Source organism: Silene latifolia, chromosome 3 (assembly GCF_048544455.1).
Source record: "Silene latifolia isolate original U9 population chromosome 3, ASM4854445v1, whole genome shotgun sequence".
Lineage (NCBI taxonomy): Eukaryota > Viridiplantae > Streptophyta > Magnoliopsida > Caryophyllales > Caryophyllaceae > Silene > Silene latifolia.
The window spans coordinates 19,088,728-19,105,461 of NC_133528.1; the positions used below are offsets into that span (position 1 = coordinate 19,088,728).

Genomic DNA, 16,734 nt, shown 5'->3' on the forward strand with positions numbered 1-16,734 from the left:
ACCTTAGAATCATGGAATAATGTGAATTTGGAATTTAGATTTCTTCGTTTGAGCTTTTAACTGTGCCTTTGAAAATTCAATGTATTTAATATTTATGTTGACTATATATACAATCACTATAAATAAGAGCTGCTAATATCTTGGTAGAAACACTTCTATTATGCTAGAACCAATTCAAAATGATAATGACAAAAGTAATTTTTAATTTCTTTTCGTTTCAAGACTCCAGCAGACTTAACTTTGGTTTTCGACGGTTTAAAGTAGAAATTTTATCCATTTAATGTATATGTGGAGATTGTGGACTGTGGCATGAAGCTTAATTTAAACTTTAAAGTGTTAGTGAAAAAGTTTAAAGAAAAGAGAGTGTACCGCAAAAAAGAAAACGATGCGCATCCGGGGAATCGAACCCCGGTCAGTACCGTGGGAGGGTACTATGATACCACTACACTAGATGCGCATATGATACTTTCTTTCTACCTTACTTTTTTATATTCTGAACGATCGCCAGCTACGTCAATGCACAAAATCTCATTGAAGACGGGCGATATTCGTCACAAGCTTGTGGTTTCCTTTCACAAAATATTCATTAAAAGGTGAGTGAGAAGCACATGGGGGGTGGCTCACCTTGTTCCCTCTCCCTTTTTGTGAGAGGTCACAAGCTTGTGACGGGATTAGCCCATCACAAACAAGACTAGCTGACGTCAATGTGCCTACTCTACAAATTTATTAGTTGTAATTAGTAAAACCACCGTTCCTAGAATTAAAAATATTGTTTTAATACTTTATGTTAAGATTTTACAAGTTAATATATTCTACAACCAGTTGTACCCAGTTGTATGCTCTAGAATTCGAGCTATATAATAAAGTTTTCGAGTTTTGTTTTAAAGAAGTCGAGCTATACCATAAAATTTCTGAATTCACACTTAAACATAAAAAAAATTAACTTTAAAAAAGCTCAATAAAATTACACATAAGCTCGATAAGATATAACTTGGTTGTATGATACTATTGTACCACTGGAGGTATAATGTTATTTGTGAAGATTTTATATTTAGAAATATTTGGGTAATAAAAATCGATAATTTTAACTATTTTTTGGAAGTTTGAGGTTGCAAGTGTTATCCCTTACTACTAGCTACGTTCCCCCGCATCTATATCTATCTATCTATATATCTATATATAAGAGTATAATAACCAAAGTTGGCTGGTGTGAGTGGTAAGGGCTCTCATCTCTTAAACAAGTGGTCAGGGGTTCGATTCCTGACTCTTGCGAATGAAAAAGCCAAACTTGGGAGGGGTCAACCCATTAAATTGCCTTCAGTACCCCGAAAGAGATTGCCCCAGCTGTCGGTAGGGGATACTCCTGGTCAACACCAAAAAAAAAAAATTGCCTTCAGTACCCCGAAAGAGAAAAAAAAAATATATAAGAGTATAATAGAAGAACCACTAGATATTTTACTGTACACGTGTCAAGTCCTGGTGAGTTATTTTCCCGCCGAAAGTTAACCTCTATTTTTTAACTCTAATTTTTATTTAGCCGTCATATTATAATCTGAAAATATCCTTCCTCCATTGCTCAAAATCCCAAATCTAAAATATTCCAGAAATAAGGTGTATTTTGCTATTCTCAACATTCGATTAGATGCCTAATTGTTTGAATCTATTCACATGTTAGCTTTGTATACCATTTTTGTCATTTTTTCATACATTGCCAAGGATGAAAGGACTGAAGGTAAAAGCTAACAAGGTGCTATTATTTGCACTCTTACTATTCGAGTTGTATAGGCTCTTACTTTGGCTTTTCTATGCGACGAAGTATATACGAATATTATATAGCGAATTTTTACAACTTTGTTTTAAGAATGAATATCGTTCTTTGTAAGAATATACTACACACTCTATTTACTACAGAGTATGAATTTTTTATTAGTGTTAAATTACGGATAGCGAATAAAGTTTTAAATGAAATAAATAAAGTAGGATTAAGGTCACAAGTTATAGTATTAAATGGTATCACACCGTTAGATGGTCCATTTCTCTATAAAATCATTTCATTTATTTGTAATAAATAATTTATCTTTTTACATAATAAGGCCATCTTACCGCGTGAGACCGTCTCACGCAATAAATTAATAATTACTGGAGTATGAATTCTATGCATTTCGCTGCTTCAAATTAGTCGAAATGTTAAAAGGCTTGGGCTTGAATGCTTTCATAAGAGTTGCGTATTAAATTATTATTACAATATCTTCTCCGTTTGCTATTTCAACAGCTTGGTATAGTGATATTATTATTTTTGTTTTTGAGGTAAATAGGTATAATGACATTATTGATATGTCAATGTATAGAGTATTAGAGTGTTTGGTTCTTGAATTAGTTATAGATTTTCCTTAAAAAAATGATCATATTGTAGGTAATAAATGACACTCATGACCGTGAGTTAAGTCATAGTATTGGATTCTAATAGCAAAGGTTCTATCATTTGTGCCCTTATTAATCGAGTAGTTGTATCGGCTTTATTTTCATAAACAGGAAGATTGTTCTCATATTATGCTCTAAAGACTAAGGGGGCGTTTGGTTAGAGAAAGGGAAAGGGAAAGGAAATAAGAAAGGGTAAGAGGGGGAAAGGTAAGGGATTACCTAAAACTTAACTAGTTGTTTGGTTACATCAACAAAATGAATTGTGGTGGGTTGTGGTTTGTTTTGGTGTGCGGGTAGTGGTTTAGGTGAGGTGGTTGTGTAGGTGGTGATGGTGGTAGTGGTGGCAGTAGGTTGGCTGTGGTAGTGGTGATGGTGGTGGTGCCATCATGGTGGTTATGGCGATGGTTGTTTAAGTGGGGTGGCTGTGGTGGTGGCGATGGCGTCGTGGTGGTTGTGGTGGCAGTAGGTTGCTGTGGTGGTGGTGTTATGGTGGTTGTGGCGGTGGTGTTGTGGTGGTGGTTGTTGTGGTGGTGTTTGTGCTGGTGGTGGCGATGGCGTCGTGGTGGTGGCGGTGGTTGTGGTGGGGGTAGTGATGGTGGTGGTGGCATCATGGTGGTTGTGGTGGTGGTGGTTTATATGGGGTGGCTATGGTGGCGGTTTTGAAGGTGGTGGTGGTGGTGGTGATGGCGTGTTGATGGTGACTTGTGTGGTGGTAGGTAAATAAGGTGGTTGAAGGGTAACAGGGGTAATGAAATCTGATACCTTGGGGGGGTGGGGGGTAAGGAATTAGATGGATTGAGGGGTAAGGAAGGGAGTTTCATTCTCTTTGTTTGTGGCAAACAAACACCAACAAAGGAAATCAATAGCTTTGTTTCCCTTTCCCTTTCTTATAGACCTCCAACCAAACGTCCCCTAAGAGTGTACACAAGTAACAAAATACATTTTTGAGTTGTTATGTATTTTTAAGACATCTATTTTTTCAGCACAAATTCTCACTTGTGACGGGGATAAATGACGGGTCAAATACTACCTATGTGGGTAAATAACACAAGAGCAGAGTGTCTAGGGAGTATTAATTTTTTTTTTTTTTGTCTTATCTACCCACATGGCCCATGGGTAGTACTTAAACCGTCACTTTTAGAGTTGGCATAAAGGGCCGCGGGCCGGTGGGTGGCACGGCCAGGCACGGCCCTCGGCACGGCACGACACTGCCCGGTGAGAAAATCGAGGAAGCACGGGCACGGCACGACTGGGCTTGAGACGGGCTCCGGCGCAATTTTCTTCAAAAATCCGTGCCTAGGCCCGGCATGGCCCAGGCACGGTGGAGCCCGGCACGGACAAGGCACGACGGGCTTGGCACGACCCGGCACGAAGAATGACCCGTTGATCATTATTTATTAAACAAAAAGTACATTAATATTTAATAAAATATATATTTAAACCATTAATTATCATTTATTGAACAAAAAGTACATTAATATTTAATAAAATATATATTTAAACCATTAATAATTATTTATTAAACAAAAAGTACTAAAAATATATCAATTATATAACGTTTTTTTTAAATAAAAAAATATTAAAGCACATGGGCCGGCCCACGGACAAGGCACGAAAAGCCCATGGGCCAGGCACGGCCCGAGCACGAAAATGACCGTGCCTTGAGCGGGCCACGGCGTAGGTTTGGATTAGTGGGCCTGGCACGGCACGGCCCGAGGAGCCCAATATCCGTGCCTGGGCCGGGCCAATTTCGGGGGAAGGCACGATGGGCCGGCACGCGGGCCGGCCCAGCACGGCCCATTGCCTACTCTAGTACTCACTTTGTGACTGATATGTCTGCACAAGGGAGACTTGCTAATTTTTCATGCACTTAATTGGTGATATATGAGACCGTTTTATTATTTTATGTGCTCAACAGACTTTTATGATAAATAGGTCATGGAAAATGACTAAGTCTTCTGAGGTACCGTCTCCATTAACATTATTGTGAGACTAGAAAACAGTTTTAGTGTATAAACACGATACTTAACATGAGTATAATTTATAAACATGATATTTGATAAAAGTATAACCATGCGTTCATGATTAAGCATTCGGTAGAATTCAATGTTATAGCTATAAATTTCAAGACTTATTTATTTATATAAATTTTCTATTTATGTCTGTGCAATTTTGCACGGGTCCTAAACTAGTTCAGTATATGTTGATACACAATTTCTCATTATAAACGGACACTATCCGTCTATAATGAATGACGAGCCGAATACAATACCACTTTTCTAATAGAACAAACAACAAGTGGGATAATAGGGCAAAAAATATTACCACTTTCATTGTATTTGGCCCGTCTATAGCAATAAGACGGATATACCCGTCTATAGCAAGACTAGCTGAAGTTGATATTTGAAAACACAAATTCTCACTTTAGACGAACACTATTCATGTAAAATTGTAAACGGGTCAAATATCACACCACTTATTATTTAGGTGGTGACATATTTGACTCGTCTACACTCCAGACGGATCTAAAGTGAGACTAATTGATTTGAAAATCGAGGGGATGTGTCTTGAATGGGTCGGGTAATAAATTTTCAGGTTGAATTGGATTGGGTTGGATTAGTTTTGCCAGGTATAAATTTGCCGCCAGTATTTTGATAATTTTCTTCTTTTTGCATCAAAGTGTTGATATTGGGTAGTGTAGGTAATGCAAAGTGTACTTCCTTTGTTTCATTGAATTGTTTACGTTTTTCAAAAAAAAATCTCACATGTCTTGCTGTTTCAAATTAACACCAATTTGCAGCATTTTGGAAATATCCAGAGACTGTGTAGGTTCGTTTGTAAGGTATGAATGTAGGAGGACGTCTTCGACGTAGATGGTTTATCTTGGTAATTACATGTCTTGCTGTTTCAAATTTGTTAGCCTCCATGAAAGATCAGCCTGGATAAGCAATTCGGGGTGTTTTAAGGTGCGCTTTCTTGTTTTTCATCCTAAACTTCTATTTACTCTTTGCAAATTTGGCTTCTAGTTTCCATGGATTTCGGAGAATATTCATTGCATGAGCTTGGTGATCTATGCTATAGGTTAGTTGGTAAAGTCATTTAGTGGTGATACTCATGACATGGGTTTGAAACCCGTGATAATCAAAACCTGTGTCTCTTTACGCCTTTACCCGGGGAAATAAATTGAACTGCCAAGAGCTTGGTGATCATTGTTCCAAATGCTTTCACTTAACTATATTTGCGATGAAGTTGTACTTAAGGAAGCACTATAAATCGTTCTTCGATTAGTTATTAATGCCATCACACAATCAGCTTGAATCAGAATAATAGACAACTAGACGCGTCTAAGTACAACACATCCCCCCTATCAAAAACGCAAATATGGTTACAAACTCTATCAACATTTAAACAACAAGAGTTTTCATTTATCGGAATGGAGCCAGAGGATTTGGGCTTCTCGGGGTTTTAAGGGTTTTCAGTTCTCTACATACTTGATCTAGCATCCCTAGGAAGTCCCTCACAACTACAAAGATTCGAAGGGGGTTGATTTCCTCTTTGCTCACATCGCCGTGATAGTATTCTGTGATTTGTCTTACGCTAAGGAGAACCATGTTTTCTGCAGTTTGTAGCTCCTTCAAACTGGACTCAGCATGGCTCAAAAATGTCTTCATGACAAGGACAAAATTATCGTTTGCTGCGCATGAGTCTGCCAACTGCTGCAACTTTTGCATTCCGTCTGATAGATTTGAAACAGATGTTGCTAAAACATCCAAGTCTAGTGAAGCAGTTCGTTTCACGTTGTGAAGTTCAGTGCTTAGTCCTGACACCAAGTCTAAACCCATCCTCTTGTAATCATCTTCTTTATCCTCCATTGTTCCGCTCTTGTTAGTTCTATCTATTTGTCCCATGATGCTGTCTGACATGCGGATTCCCTCTGATCGTATTATTTCTTGGACAACAAAATGGAGTAAAGTTGTTTTCCCATCTGTACCTTTCACATCAGCAAGCTTGAGAAGGGCATCTAGCTTGAATGCTTGCGCACCCCCTCTGATCGTTCCAACATTCATTCTGTTTCCTGTCTTCAGCACGGCTTCTAATATTTTTAAGAAAAGCCTGCTTGATCTCAGTTCTTGGCAGGCTTCCTGTCAAGAAAAACATGCTGAATGACATTAACCTCTTGATCTCAGTTCTTGGCAGGCTTCCTAATGCATTACTGATTTTGTATACGCTTATTGATTTTGTAGTTAAACCATACCTCAAGCATCGAAAATGAATTCCTCAAGTGAACAACCTCGTCATCAAAGGTGGCTTTAAACAGCATTGCTTCCACCCTTTCAAAGGCATGTGGTATTCTCAGCAATTCCTTAACAAGCTTCTCTGCTGATCCGAGATCGTAGATCTCTCCCTTGTAACTAGACAGCTTTGCCTCTTCTTCTTTTGTTGGCACCATCTTTATTAACGCCTCAAGTTGTTGCGTGTTTAAACCTTCTCCTGCTCATGGAAACACTCAACTATGTTAACAATAATCATCCAACAGCTAAATATTTGCCAAGGAGCAATAATTGTTCTTCTCAACCCTGCGTAGTTGTTGCAGTAACAGTCTGCGCAGGTTTAGAAGTTTACATGTACCTTGTACTAGAGCCGCGTATACTTTCTCAGCCGTCACATTTAGAGCTTTAGAGAGTATGGTTATGTTCTGAAGTCTTTTGGGTTCAAGGACATGCTTGCTAGGGGAAGGGCTTTTGCTCTTTCCTTCGTCATTAGCAAATTCAGTCTGCATGCTATACCCAAACAGTGACTCTATCGTCTCCTCGTCCAACCTGGATGAAATTCAGTATAAGTTATTTACAAAAAAACGGGATTTCTGTGATACTTAAACAGGAGTTTGGCACTCACTCGAAAGAGCTACATCGTAGCTTGTCCCACACCATGGATCTATCTGGTGTAGCCCTTACTTTGTCCCAGTGAAGTGGTTTCAGTTTTGGCAGCGGATTCCCATCTTTTCCCATTGTTGTATATGAAGGCGGTTGCCCTGGTAGAGTCAGCTGACCTCTAATTGTGTTCCCTTTGTTGTGTGGGTATGGTGGTGGACACGGTGGAGGTGGAGGTGGAATGGTTGATAGACCACCTTGATTTTTTGGGGTTGATGGTAATGAACATAGTTCATTTTCCGCCACCTCCTTTGATCCTGAAGGCAGATCATTATTTGGAGGAGGTGAACTTTTTAGGAAATTGGAAGTTTTAGAAGTCTTTGGTGGTGAAACACGTGCAAATGGTAGTGGTGGTGGAGGAGGAGGCGGTGGTGGTGGAATTGAAGGCATATTTTGTGATGAACTAAGTATATTTGACCGGTTTGGTGACAGAGTTTCCTCTGGATCATTAAAACTACTAATTGAAACATTTGAAAGCCGTAGATTGCTAGAAGTACGCGATTCACAAAAAGAATGAAAAGATTCATCTCCTGAGGAATGGTGATCATCATCAACCACCTTATCACCAATTGAAGAGCTTTGTTCGTCAGAATCGTTTTTACTTGATTCCGAATACTCATGAACTGAGATAATTTCTTCTGCCCGAGCATCGTGCTGCAGATTATTTCTTTCAGGTGACGTACTAGCAATGCTACCTCTGAGACGCATTTCGGGTTCTAAAGCAGTAGTTAGAGTATTCATGTAAAATGTATCATAGCTAATATCATGACTAACCTTGGTTGCCAAATTCTGTGATGTTACAGTTTTTGCTCTAATAGAAGCTATTCGTGTAGCCGCTTTCTTTTGCCGATTAAACCTCCTGATAACAAAGAATACTCCTAGTGCAAAAATAACCAACACTAATCCAGTAGACAAAAGGACTATTAATATGATAACTTTATGCTTCTTTTTCTGTTTGTGTTGAACAGAGAACCTGTGCAGTGGCAGCATTGGCCGAGGCCGGGGTGCTCGATGGTGCTTGTGATAATGATGAAGATGGGAATGAGGCGACAGGGCAGGACCCAGAACTGGCCCTGCAGCATGGGTTTCAGCTGGAGACGGAGCTGGGGCAGGTGATCCATTTTCCCAAACCCCATGATCTGATTTAGTTTTCCTGTGAAAGGTACCAAGCCCTAGCAAAACCCTGTACTTTTCAAACACTAACGGCGTTGTTTGTTCACTCTCGTTTTCCTGAGAATCATAAATTTTCAGAATGCCGACAAACTGAATTGTGACGATAATGATGAAAACCATCATTACCGCGATTATTTTGAAAAAGGTCATTTTATGTAAGATTTTCATTATTGTCCCGGCTAACCAGTAGAAAATAAATGAAAACCCGCTTTTTTGTACCTACAAAACTGGGCACATTTTAACTGCAATTACCATTTGTTGAAGCTGTAGGTATGACAGTAAGGTGAAGGAAATCTAACAGGGAAAAATAGAGAGAGAAAGTCTTTAATGTTACTCCAAGGAACCCCTGAAAATGCAGCTGTAGGTGTGTATACTGGGCCTCTTCTTTATTGTCTTCTTCATTAAATCTTCTGACAAATTACTATTTAAGCTTTGTTATCAATTATCAATTTGCCTAATTCGTCTTCTCGGTTTTCTTTAAGACAGACAATTACGAGTTTAAGTTTACATAATAGTATTAAAGTCCGCCTCACAATAGCATTCGTGTAATGGTCACAAACAATTCAATGTCAACCAACTATACAGTACAATACTGTGTAATAATATGTTATTGTAAGACCGTCTTTCAGGAAACAGACTGTAATTGGTGCATTACAAGTTTTAAGTGTCGGTCTTTAGGAGAAATGTGTAATGAGTCATGATCTTCACAGTTGGGGACATAAACCTTTTTTACAATATGAGTAGTTAAATCATAATATCATCAAAACCATGTAAAAGTTTTTGTGTGTGTGGGTCCCATTGTTGGTTGAGTTTTTGCCAACCATGTAGAGGAAGCTGACCTACTATCATAATCATAGTCAGAATACGGTAAGACAGGTTTTAAGTATGAAGAGACACAGCGGACTCAATTATATCACACTCATTGATCTCCCTTCATACGCTCATTTTCGTCTAAAGGCTTCAGACGGGCCTTATGTGACCCATTTACAATCAAATGTTCTATTTTTTGACAAAAAGTTACCTGAACAACAAACCCTAATTACAACATTGTGTCGTTAAATGGTCACATTTTACCATAAAAATGATCACATAAGGCCGTTTGAAGCTTTCAGATGAAATGAGAATTAGTGATCATAGTAAGAGCTTCAAAGTATACTTGTTAATGCAATTATACAAGCACGACATTGGAGTTTCATCGTCTGTAGAATCGAAAAGTCGTAGGGGCGTTGATAAAAATGACACTTTGGGATAGCAGAAATCGGAACCATTGACTAATTTTTTTTTTTTTTTTTGGGAGTTCTGGGGGGGTGACGGGTGACTGCTTCTCCTTGCTACTAACTCACTCCGCCCCGTGTGATGAGGTATTACTTATTAGCCTATCCCCTCTCCTAGCGTAATCTATATATATATATAAAAGAGAGTTTTTTCGAGCGATTCTAGGCTGTCCACATCATCACAAATTAATTTAGGAAAGTTTTATAAATAATATTTTTGATGTAAAAAATAAAGTGGTAAATCTTTTAATTACTATAATAATATATATTTCCTATTTTATAGTCAAGCGATGTTTCTAATTTTTATATAAAAACTTTTACATTTCATTTGGCAAAATAATGTCGGTAAAAAAATTATGAAAATAATATAAGGTGGATGATCCTATAGTTATAAATAGGAGTTATCATTGGAACCTATATATCAACCAAAAACCTTTTGAGTCTCTTAAGTATTGTTTTGGAGAGCTCTTAAGAGTTTATATCATTATCTTCACAGTATGATATATATATTTTCTATATTATGTATTATATTCAAGTGATGTTTATAATATTTATATAAAAACTTATACATCTCATTTGCAAAAAAGTATTATAAAAAAAATTATGAAAATTATATTATAATAGATTATTGGTAAAAGAAATGCTAGCATTAGAATACAGTATCATATTATTTACATATATTTTTAATTATGATAAAAAATTAAAAACAAACGTACGAATATTAATAAATAGTACTCCCTTCATTCAAGACCAAATACAACATTTTCATTTACAAACTTGCCAAGACACAAATTACAACGTAAATATCTTTAAGTTTACATTATAAAAAATTTAAAAATTTGATATTCTCATTGTACTTTATAGGTGAATCAAATAAGATCTCACATGACCATATTTTGTCTTACATATTGCAAAAAATCGTAAAGATTTTATTCGTTCATGAATAATGTAAAAAAAGGAATGGTGTATTTGGTCTTGAATCGAGGGAGTATAGTATTTGCTCATTATTATTAACTCGGGTTAGATGTCGAATTATGTGAGAAAAAGATGGTGTATTTCTAAGTATGTTATTTGTCCCACATTGAAAAATATGTTGGTGTGGTGAATATATTACGTATTAATAATAGAATTGTCCCACATCGAAAGTTTAGCGTAAGGTGGGGTGATCATATGATTATAAATAGAAGGCATCCTTAGAACCTAAATATTAACCCAAAACCTTTTGAGTCTCTTAAGCATTGTCTTGGATAGCTCTTAAGAGTTTCTATCATTATCTCCACTGTATGATATATATATATATTTTTTATATTATGTCCAAGTGATGTTAATAATTTGTATATATATAAAAACTTATACATCTCATTTAGCAAAAAAGTAACATCAATTTTTTTGGAAAAATTATATAATTAGATTCGTGGTAAATAAATGCTAGCATTAAAATATAGTATCATATTATTGCACATATTTTAATTATGATAAGAAGTTAAAAAAAATGAACTATACGAATATTAATAAATAGTATAGTATTTGCTTATTATTATTAAACTGGGTTAGATGTTGAATTAGGTGCGAAAAAAATGGCGTATTTCTAAGTATATTGTTTGTCCCACATTGAAAAATAATATAGGTGTGGTAAATATAGTACATATAAATAGTTGAATTGTCCCACATCAGAAAATTATCATAAGGTGGGGTGATCCTAAAAATTAATTTAGGAAAGTATCATAAATAATATTTTTTGATGTAAAAAATAAAGTGGATAATCTTTTAATTATTATAATATTTATTTTCTATATTATATTCAATTGATGTTTCTAATATTTATATAAAAACTTTTACATCTCATTTGGCAAAAAAATATCATTAAGAAAATTATGAAAATAACATAATTTGATTCGTGGTAAAAATGCTATCATTAGCGTATATATTTCATATAATTTGTACATATATAAAATTGTGTAGTTTTTAGTATGTTACATGTCTCACATTGAAAAATAATGTAGGATTATATAAAAATAATAGAATTGTCCACATCGAAAGATTAACATAAGATGTGGTGGTCTTATGATTATAAATATGGGGCATCCTTTGAACTTGGGTATCAACCCAACATTTTTTGTGTCTCTTAAATAAGGTGTTTTGACTTTTGATTATATTTTTTTGGTGAATCACTTTTGATTATATCTAAATAAATGATAATTAGACATAAGATGTAAATATTAAGACCTTATAACCATTTTTTGTTACTAAGTTAATTATCCCGTTGCAACGCACGGGCATCCAAACTAGTTTCTATGATTTTGGGATAATGTGTAGTGCAAGTGTTATGGTAGGCAGGGGCGTCTAAGGCCATGTTCAGCCATGAGTGGGGGACCCGGGCCTCAAGTTTTAGCGATCAAATTTATAAGTTTTATTGATAAACAACATACGAGTATTTGATAATGTATACAAATTTCAGTAATTTCAGCCTAAACTAAAGTGTCGAAGTGTTGTGCCAGGTGAACATCGTGTCCGACACACGTCATGTATGATGTACACGACAAGGTACAGAAACAAAGTACTAATTGACATATGTACCTAGAGACTAGAGACTGTGGAGAGGAAGTATGAATGTGGAATAGAGTTAAAAATATAAACTCTAATGTCTGGTCAGAAAATGAGCAAAGTTAACCAACGATAGATATTGCTGGTATTTGCAGGCAAACAGTGTCTGGTATCAATTTCTTCTAGTATTAAACCGAAGGGTAAGTTTCCCATGTGCTTAGTCTTCTCCCTTACCTAACACTTCAAGGTAGAAGAACTTTGGTGTTAGGAGACAACAAGTCGTACAACAACATACTTCTACAATTTAAGCACAATTGCCTTTACTTACCCGTCACTTGGATTCCACCAGCAATTTTTTTTATTTGGTCAGGACCGAACCCGGACCACATTCTTTTAGGTCTTGTTCTCGGTCCTTATTTCTTGAAGTTTCGGTCTTCGGTTCGGTTTGGTCCGGTGCAAGACTGAAATATATGGCTTTCACGTCTATTTATTGAAACTTTGTAAATAAATTGAATATTTTACGGTAAAATCTCATTATAAACTCAATTATAGCGTTTATTTAAAGTAAAAAATAATTTAAATACCTATTTTATTTTATTTGATGAATATAAATTCAATAATTTATTGTCTCATATAACTGTCGTTATAAAATCATACTTCTACACTAAAATCTCATTATAAACTCAATTATACTGACAAATCATACTTTTTCGGTCTATTTCGGCCAAAATCCGTCGCATTTGGGCCAGTTCAGAACCGAAACTTTTAGGTCTGTTCTCGATCCACGAAATTTATTTTTCAATTTTCGGTCCGTACAGTTCTAGACCGACCCTAATTTTATTACACAAATTATAAAGGAAGTTTTACAATAAATGCACAAAATCTCATTGAAGACGGGTGATATCCGTCACAAGTTTGTGACGGATACCGTTTCCTCTCACAAAATACCCATTAAGAGGTGAGTGGGAAGCACATGAGGGGTGCCCCACCTTGTCCCCTCTCCTTTTTTGTGAGAGGTCACAGGCTTGTGACGGGATTAGTCCGTCACAAGCAAGACTAGCTGCAATAAATGTTAGAAAAATTATCTATTGTCTCATTAACTGTTGTTATAAAATGTACTTGTAGTTACAAAGTATATTAGTATAGGCAGAGCTGTTAGATAAATTTGACAGATTTGATTATGAAAGATTGTTTAAGGTTCCATAATATAGAACAACTTATTTCTTGTGGCAGATTGAACTCGAATATGGACATGTAACTAGCAAATTATACTAAAAAAGTGTTAGCGTATAAAATCGATTTTGAAACTCTAATCATTAGCATAGATATGGTATAAGAGCCCATGGTTATGTGACTTGGTTTCATGGGCCAAGTTTGTGTGAAAAGGGATCTTACATGTGAGGGGGGTGTTGACTGTTGAGAATAAAGCTCTAACTCATATGATTTTCACATGTAATGATCCCACATTGGAGAATTAGAGAGAGCATTTCATTATATAAGGAAAGGGATACTCCCTCTATAACCAATTGATTTTAGAGTGGAACCCTCTTGAGCTTGTATTGTGAACTCTTTCTTCTCCGTTTGGGCATAGCCTAGGCCCGTTATTGAATTTAATATTAAGTTTTTGGTTGAGATGGTTTCTTGACTTGGTATTAGGGCCAGTGTGACCAAAAGGTCACGGGTTTGAATGCCACCGTATTTAATTCGAAAGTGGAATATTAAGCATCAGGTTATGGGAAGCTTGCAGTTGCATGACCACACTTCAAGCCCAACGGATATTCGTGAGAGAGACGTGTTAGAGTATAAAACCGATCTTGGAACTCCAACCACATATCAAGCCCAACGGGTATTCGTGTGAGGGGATGTATTAGAGTATAAAACCGATTTTGGAATTCTAACCATCACCTTAAGCAGTTAAACTTTTTTTTTTTGAGAAAACCCGAAAGGGTATTACTTCATAGATAAACGATCACGTGCGATACAGTCACCAATGTTTTGAGGCACATCCTCGTCCCATCTCCTACAACCACTGAGCCAAGGGTCGATATGTGCTAAACTATGAGCGACACTATTAAAATTCCTACGAGTAAAAGAAAACACGCAAGACTCAAAATAAACACAAATATCAAAAATCTCTTCGTAAATTATGAAAATATCACTTTGTCCTTGTCTTCGCTTTTGCAAATCCTGGATGATAGTTAGGCAGTCCCCTTCCACAGCTATTCGCCTCATTCCTCTTCGCTTAGCTTCCCGAACCCCGACAAGAATGGCCAAAGCTTCCGCCTCCGTCGGATCACGCTCCACAGTCTCCTGCTCAGTCAAAGCCCACACCATATGACCTTCCCCATCCCGGCAGATTGCTCTTAATCCCGTCCCAACACCACTAATAACCCCTGCATCAACATTGATTTTAAACTCCCCGCCCTTAGGTCTCATCCAACCGCCCTCTCCCTCACCAAGCAACTCACCTGACCCGCCATAACACTCCTCATCCACCCCCTGACCCTCCAGCATTTCCCGTAAGAGACCTCGGATCCTCCTCACCACCGCCTCAGGATTAATCGTCTTGCCCTCAAAGACCCACTTATTCCTCGCCTCCAAATAGCCCAACACCCCGTCATAAATGTTAAACATTCTCTCGCACTCCACTCCCTCCACTCCTCTTCCACCCACTCCCTCACCCTCTCAATCCCATCTCCCTTATTTAACTCCAACCCGACCCCATCCCATACCCATCCCACCCACCCACCCACAGTCGCGTACGAGATGAAAGCTAGACTCCTCAAAGCTGTTACAGATAGGGCACAGAGTATCCGTTCCATTTCTCATCCGTGTAGCAATCTTAGTTCGCGTAGCTATAGCTAGCATCGAGACACAATTGTCAGAAAAAGATTTTAATGCGGGGGAGCGCGTAACACTTCCAAACCTTGTTCCATAGCAATTGGTCAGCCGTGCCATTTGATTGCCCGAGGCCATCATCATCACCTGTTCGGAGTAGAAGATATGCGGACTTCACCGTATAAATCCCATCCCGTTCTGGGTCCGAACACCATTCATCAACCTGTCTGGTATGACTAACTCGTAAACGAAGGATTCTCTTTTGCTCGAAAGGCAAGAAAACCTCCCTGATCTTCGTCTCATTCCAATCCGTGCCATCCTCATCCATAAGCAGTTAAACTTTTAGTTGAGATAAATTCTTGACAAAAAATTTTAATCTTTTTATGTGTTTTACATATGTAAAACCGGTTATTTACACCTTTTGTATACCGGTCATATTTCAGGTTCCAATCCGAACACATCATTTTTATCATCCAAATTTGTTTTGTGGAAATTATTTTAGGAGCTTTTGACTTGAAAGTCAAATCAAAGGCGACATTATTGCATTGCAGAAAATTTCCGCTGCCATAAATGGAGAATATAAATACAGTAATGGACTTGGTTTGTTCTGGTCAATAAAAGAAATATTTGTTTATTTATCATTTAGGCTCTGTTTGGTAAATGGCATATTGGTCAAATTTCAGCATATTGGAGAGGTTTAGCATGTTTGGCTTACGAATATATTATTTAGAGCGTTTGGTTAATGGCATATTGAAATAGCATATTGGGGTCCAATATGCTATTTTGCAATATGCCGCTCCTACCAGCATATTGGCCCTGTTTGGTAAACAGCGGATTAATTTCAGCATAAGCAGATTGCAAAAGCAGATTATAAATGACAGATTTTATCAGAAGGTTTGACTAGCATATTATAATTAGCAGAATTGATTTGAGTGTTTGGTAATTGGCAGATTACGATTAGTAGATTGTTAGTTTTCTTTGTAAAATAGAGAAAAATTTCCTATTTTACAATATGCTAACCAATATGATGGGGTAAGCAGCATATTGTAAAACAGCATATTGACCCCAAATATGCTGTTTTAATATGTTGTTTACCAAACACTAAAATTAGCATATTGATTGGTCAAACATGCTAAAAGCCTTGAATATGCTAAAATTTGGCCAATATGCTGTTTACCAAACAGCGCCATTGAGTTAGCGGATTAGAAAGAAAAAAATTGTCTTATTTACCCCCTTAAAAAATATTAACTTTCCTTTTATATATTAATTAAATAATTTATTCATATCCTTATTTGTCATTTTACAAATATCTAAACAATCTGCTAATCTAAAACTGTCAATTACCAAACACCTCTAAAACAATTCTACTAAATAAATCTGCTAGTCAAACCTGCTAAATCATTATGCTAGTCAAATCTGCTTTCTAAATCTACTTCTGCTAATATTAATCCGTTGTTTACCAAACAGCGCCTTCGTATTTTCCCTAGTTTTGACGGAGCTCTACTTCAGTTGGAACAAGTCCGCAACAAATAATAATCCATACTATCGTAGTA

General features: G+C 36.8%; 2 protein-coding genes and 1 non-coding gene across 3 annotated transcripts; all 3 read right to left on the minus strand.

The window, feature by feature from the left end:
- Nucleotides 1-386: 386 nt before the first annotated feature.
- Nucleotides 387-457, minus strand: TRNAG-CCC (transfer RNA glycine (anticodon CCC)). The gene has a single exon. It is a non-coding gene; the product is annotated as a tRNA-Gly (tRNA).
- A 5,251-nt stretch (nt 458-5,708) lies between these two features.
- On the minus strand, nt 5,709-9,090 carry LOC141647345 (formin-like protein 11). The gene is made up of 4 exons (XM_074455487.1): nt 7,318-9,090; nt 7,051-7,241; nt 6,677-6,912; nt 5,709-6,563 (listed from the first exon to the last, which is right to left on the minus strand). Exons 1-4 carry the CDS (start codon nt 8,691-8,693, stop codon nt 5,847-5,849), a joined length of 2,520 nt encoding a protein of 839 aa, XP_074311588.1. The 5' UTR covers nt 8,694-9,090; the 3' UTR covers nt 5,709-5,846.
- A 5,203-nt stretch (nt 9,091-14,293) lies between these two features.
- LOC141648783 (uncharacterized) lies at nt 14,294-14,977 on the minus strand. Its single transcript, XM_074457499.1, has one exon. The coding sequence runs from the start codon at nt 14,975-14,977 to the stop codon at nt 14,294-14,296; it is 684 nt and encodes a 227-aa protein (XP_074313600.1).
- Between the last annotated feature and the right edge of the window lie 1,757 nt (nt 14,978-16,734).

What these genes read in the sequence shown, in the direction of transcription:
- LOC141647345 (XM_074455487.1), bottom strand. Translation starts at nt 8,693, where the DNA reads ATGAAAATCTTACATAAAATGACCTTTTTCAAAATAATCGCGGTAATG. An exon ending in CTACGATGTAGCTCTTTCGA is followed by an intron (nt 7,242 to 7,317) that starts GTGAGTGCCAAA and finishes AATTTCATCCAG; the next exon opens with GTTGGACGAGGAGACGATAG. An exon ending in ATTCATTTTCGATGCTTGAG is followed by an intron (nt 6,564 to 6,676) that starts GTATGGTTTAAC and finishes TTTTCTTGACAG; the next exon opens with GAAGCCTGCCAAGAACTGAG.
- LOC141648783 (XM_074457499.1), bottom strand. Translation starts at nt 14,977, where the DNA reads ATGTTTAACATTTATGACGGGGTGTTGGGCTATTTGGAGGCGAGGAAT.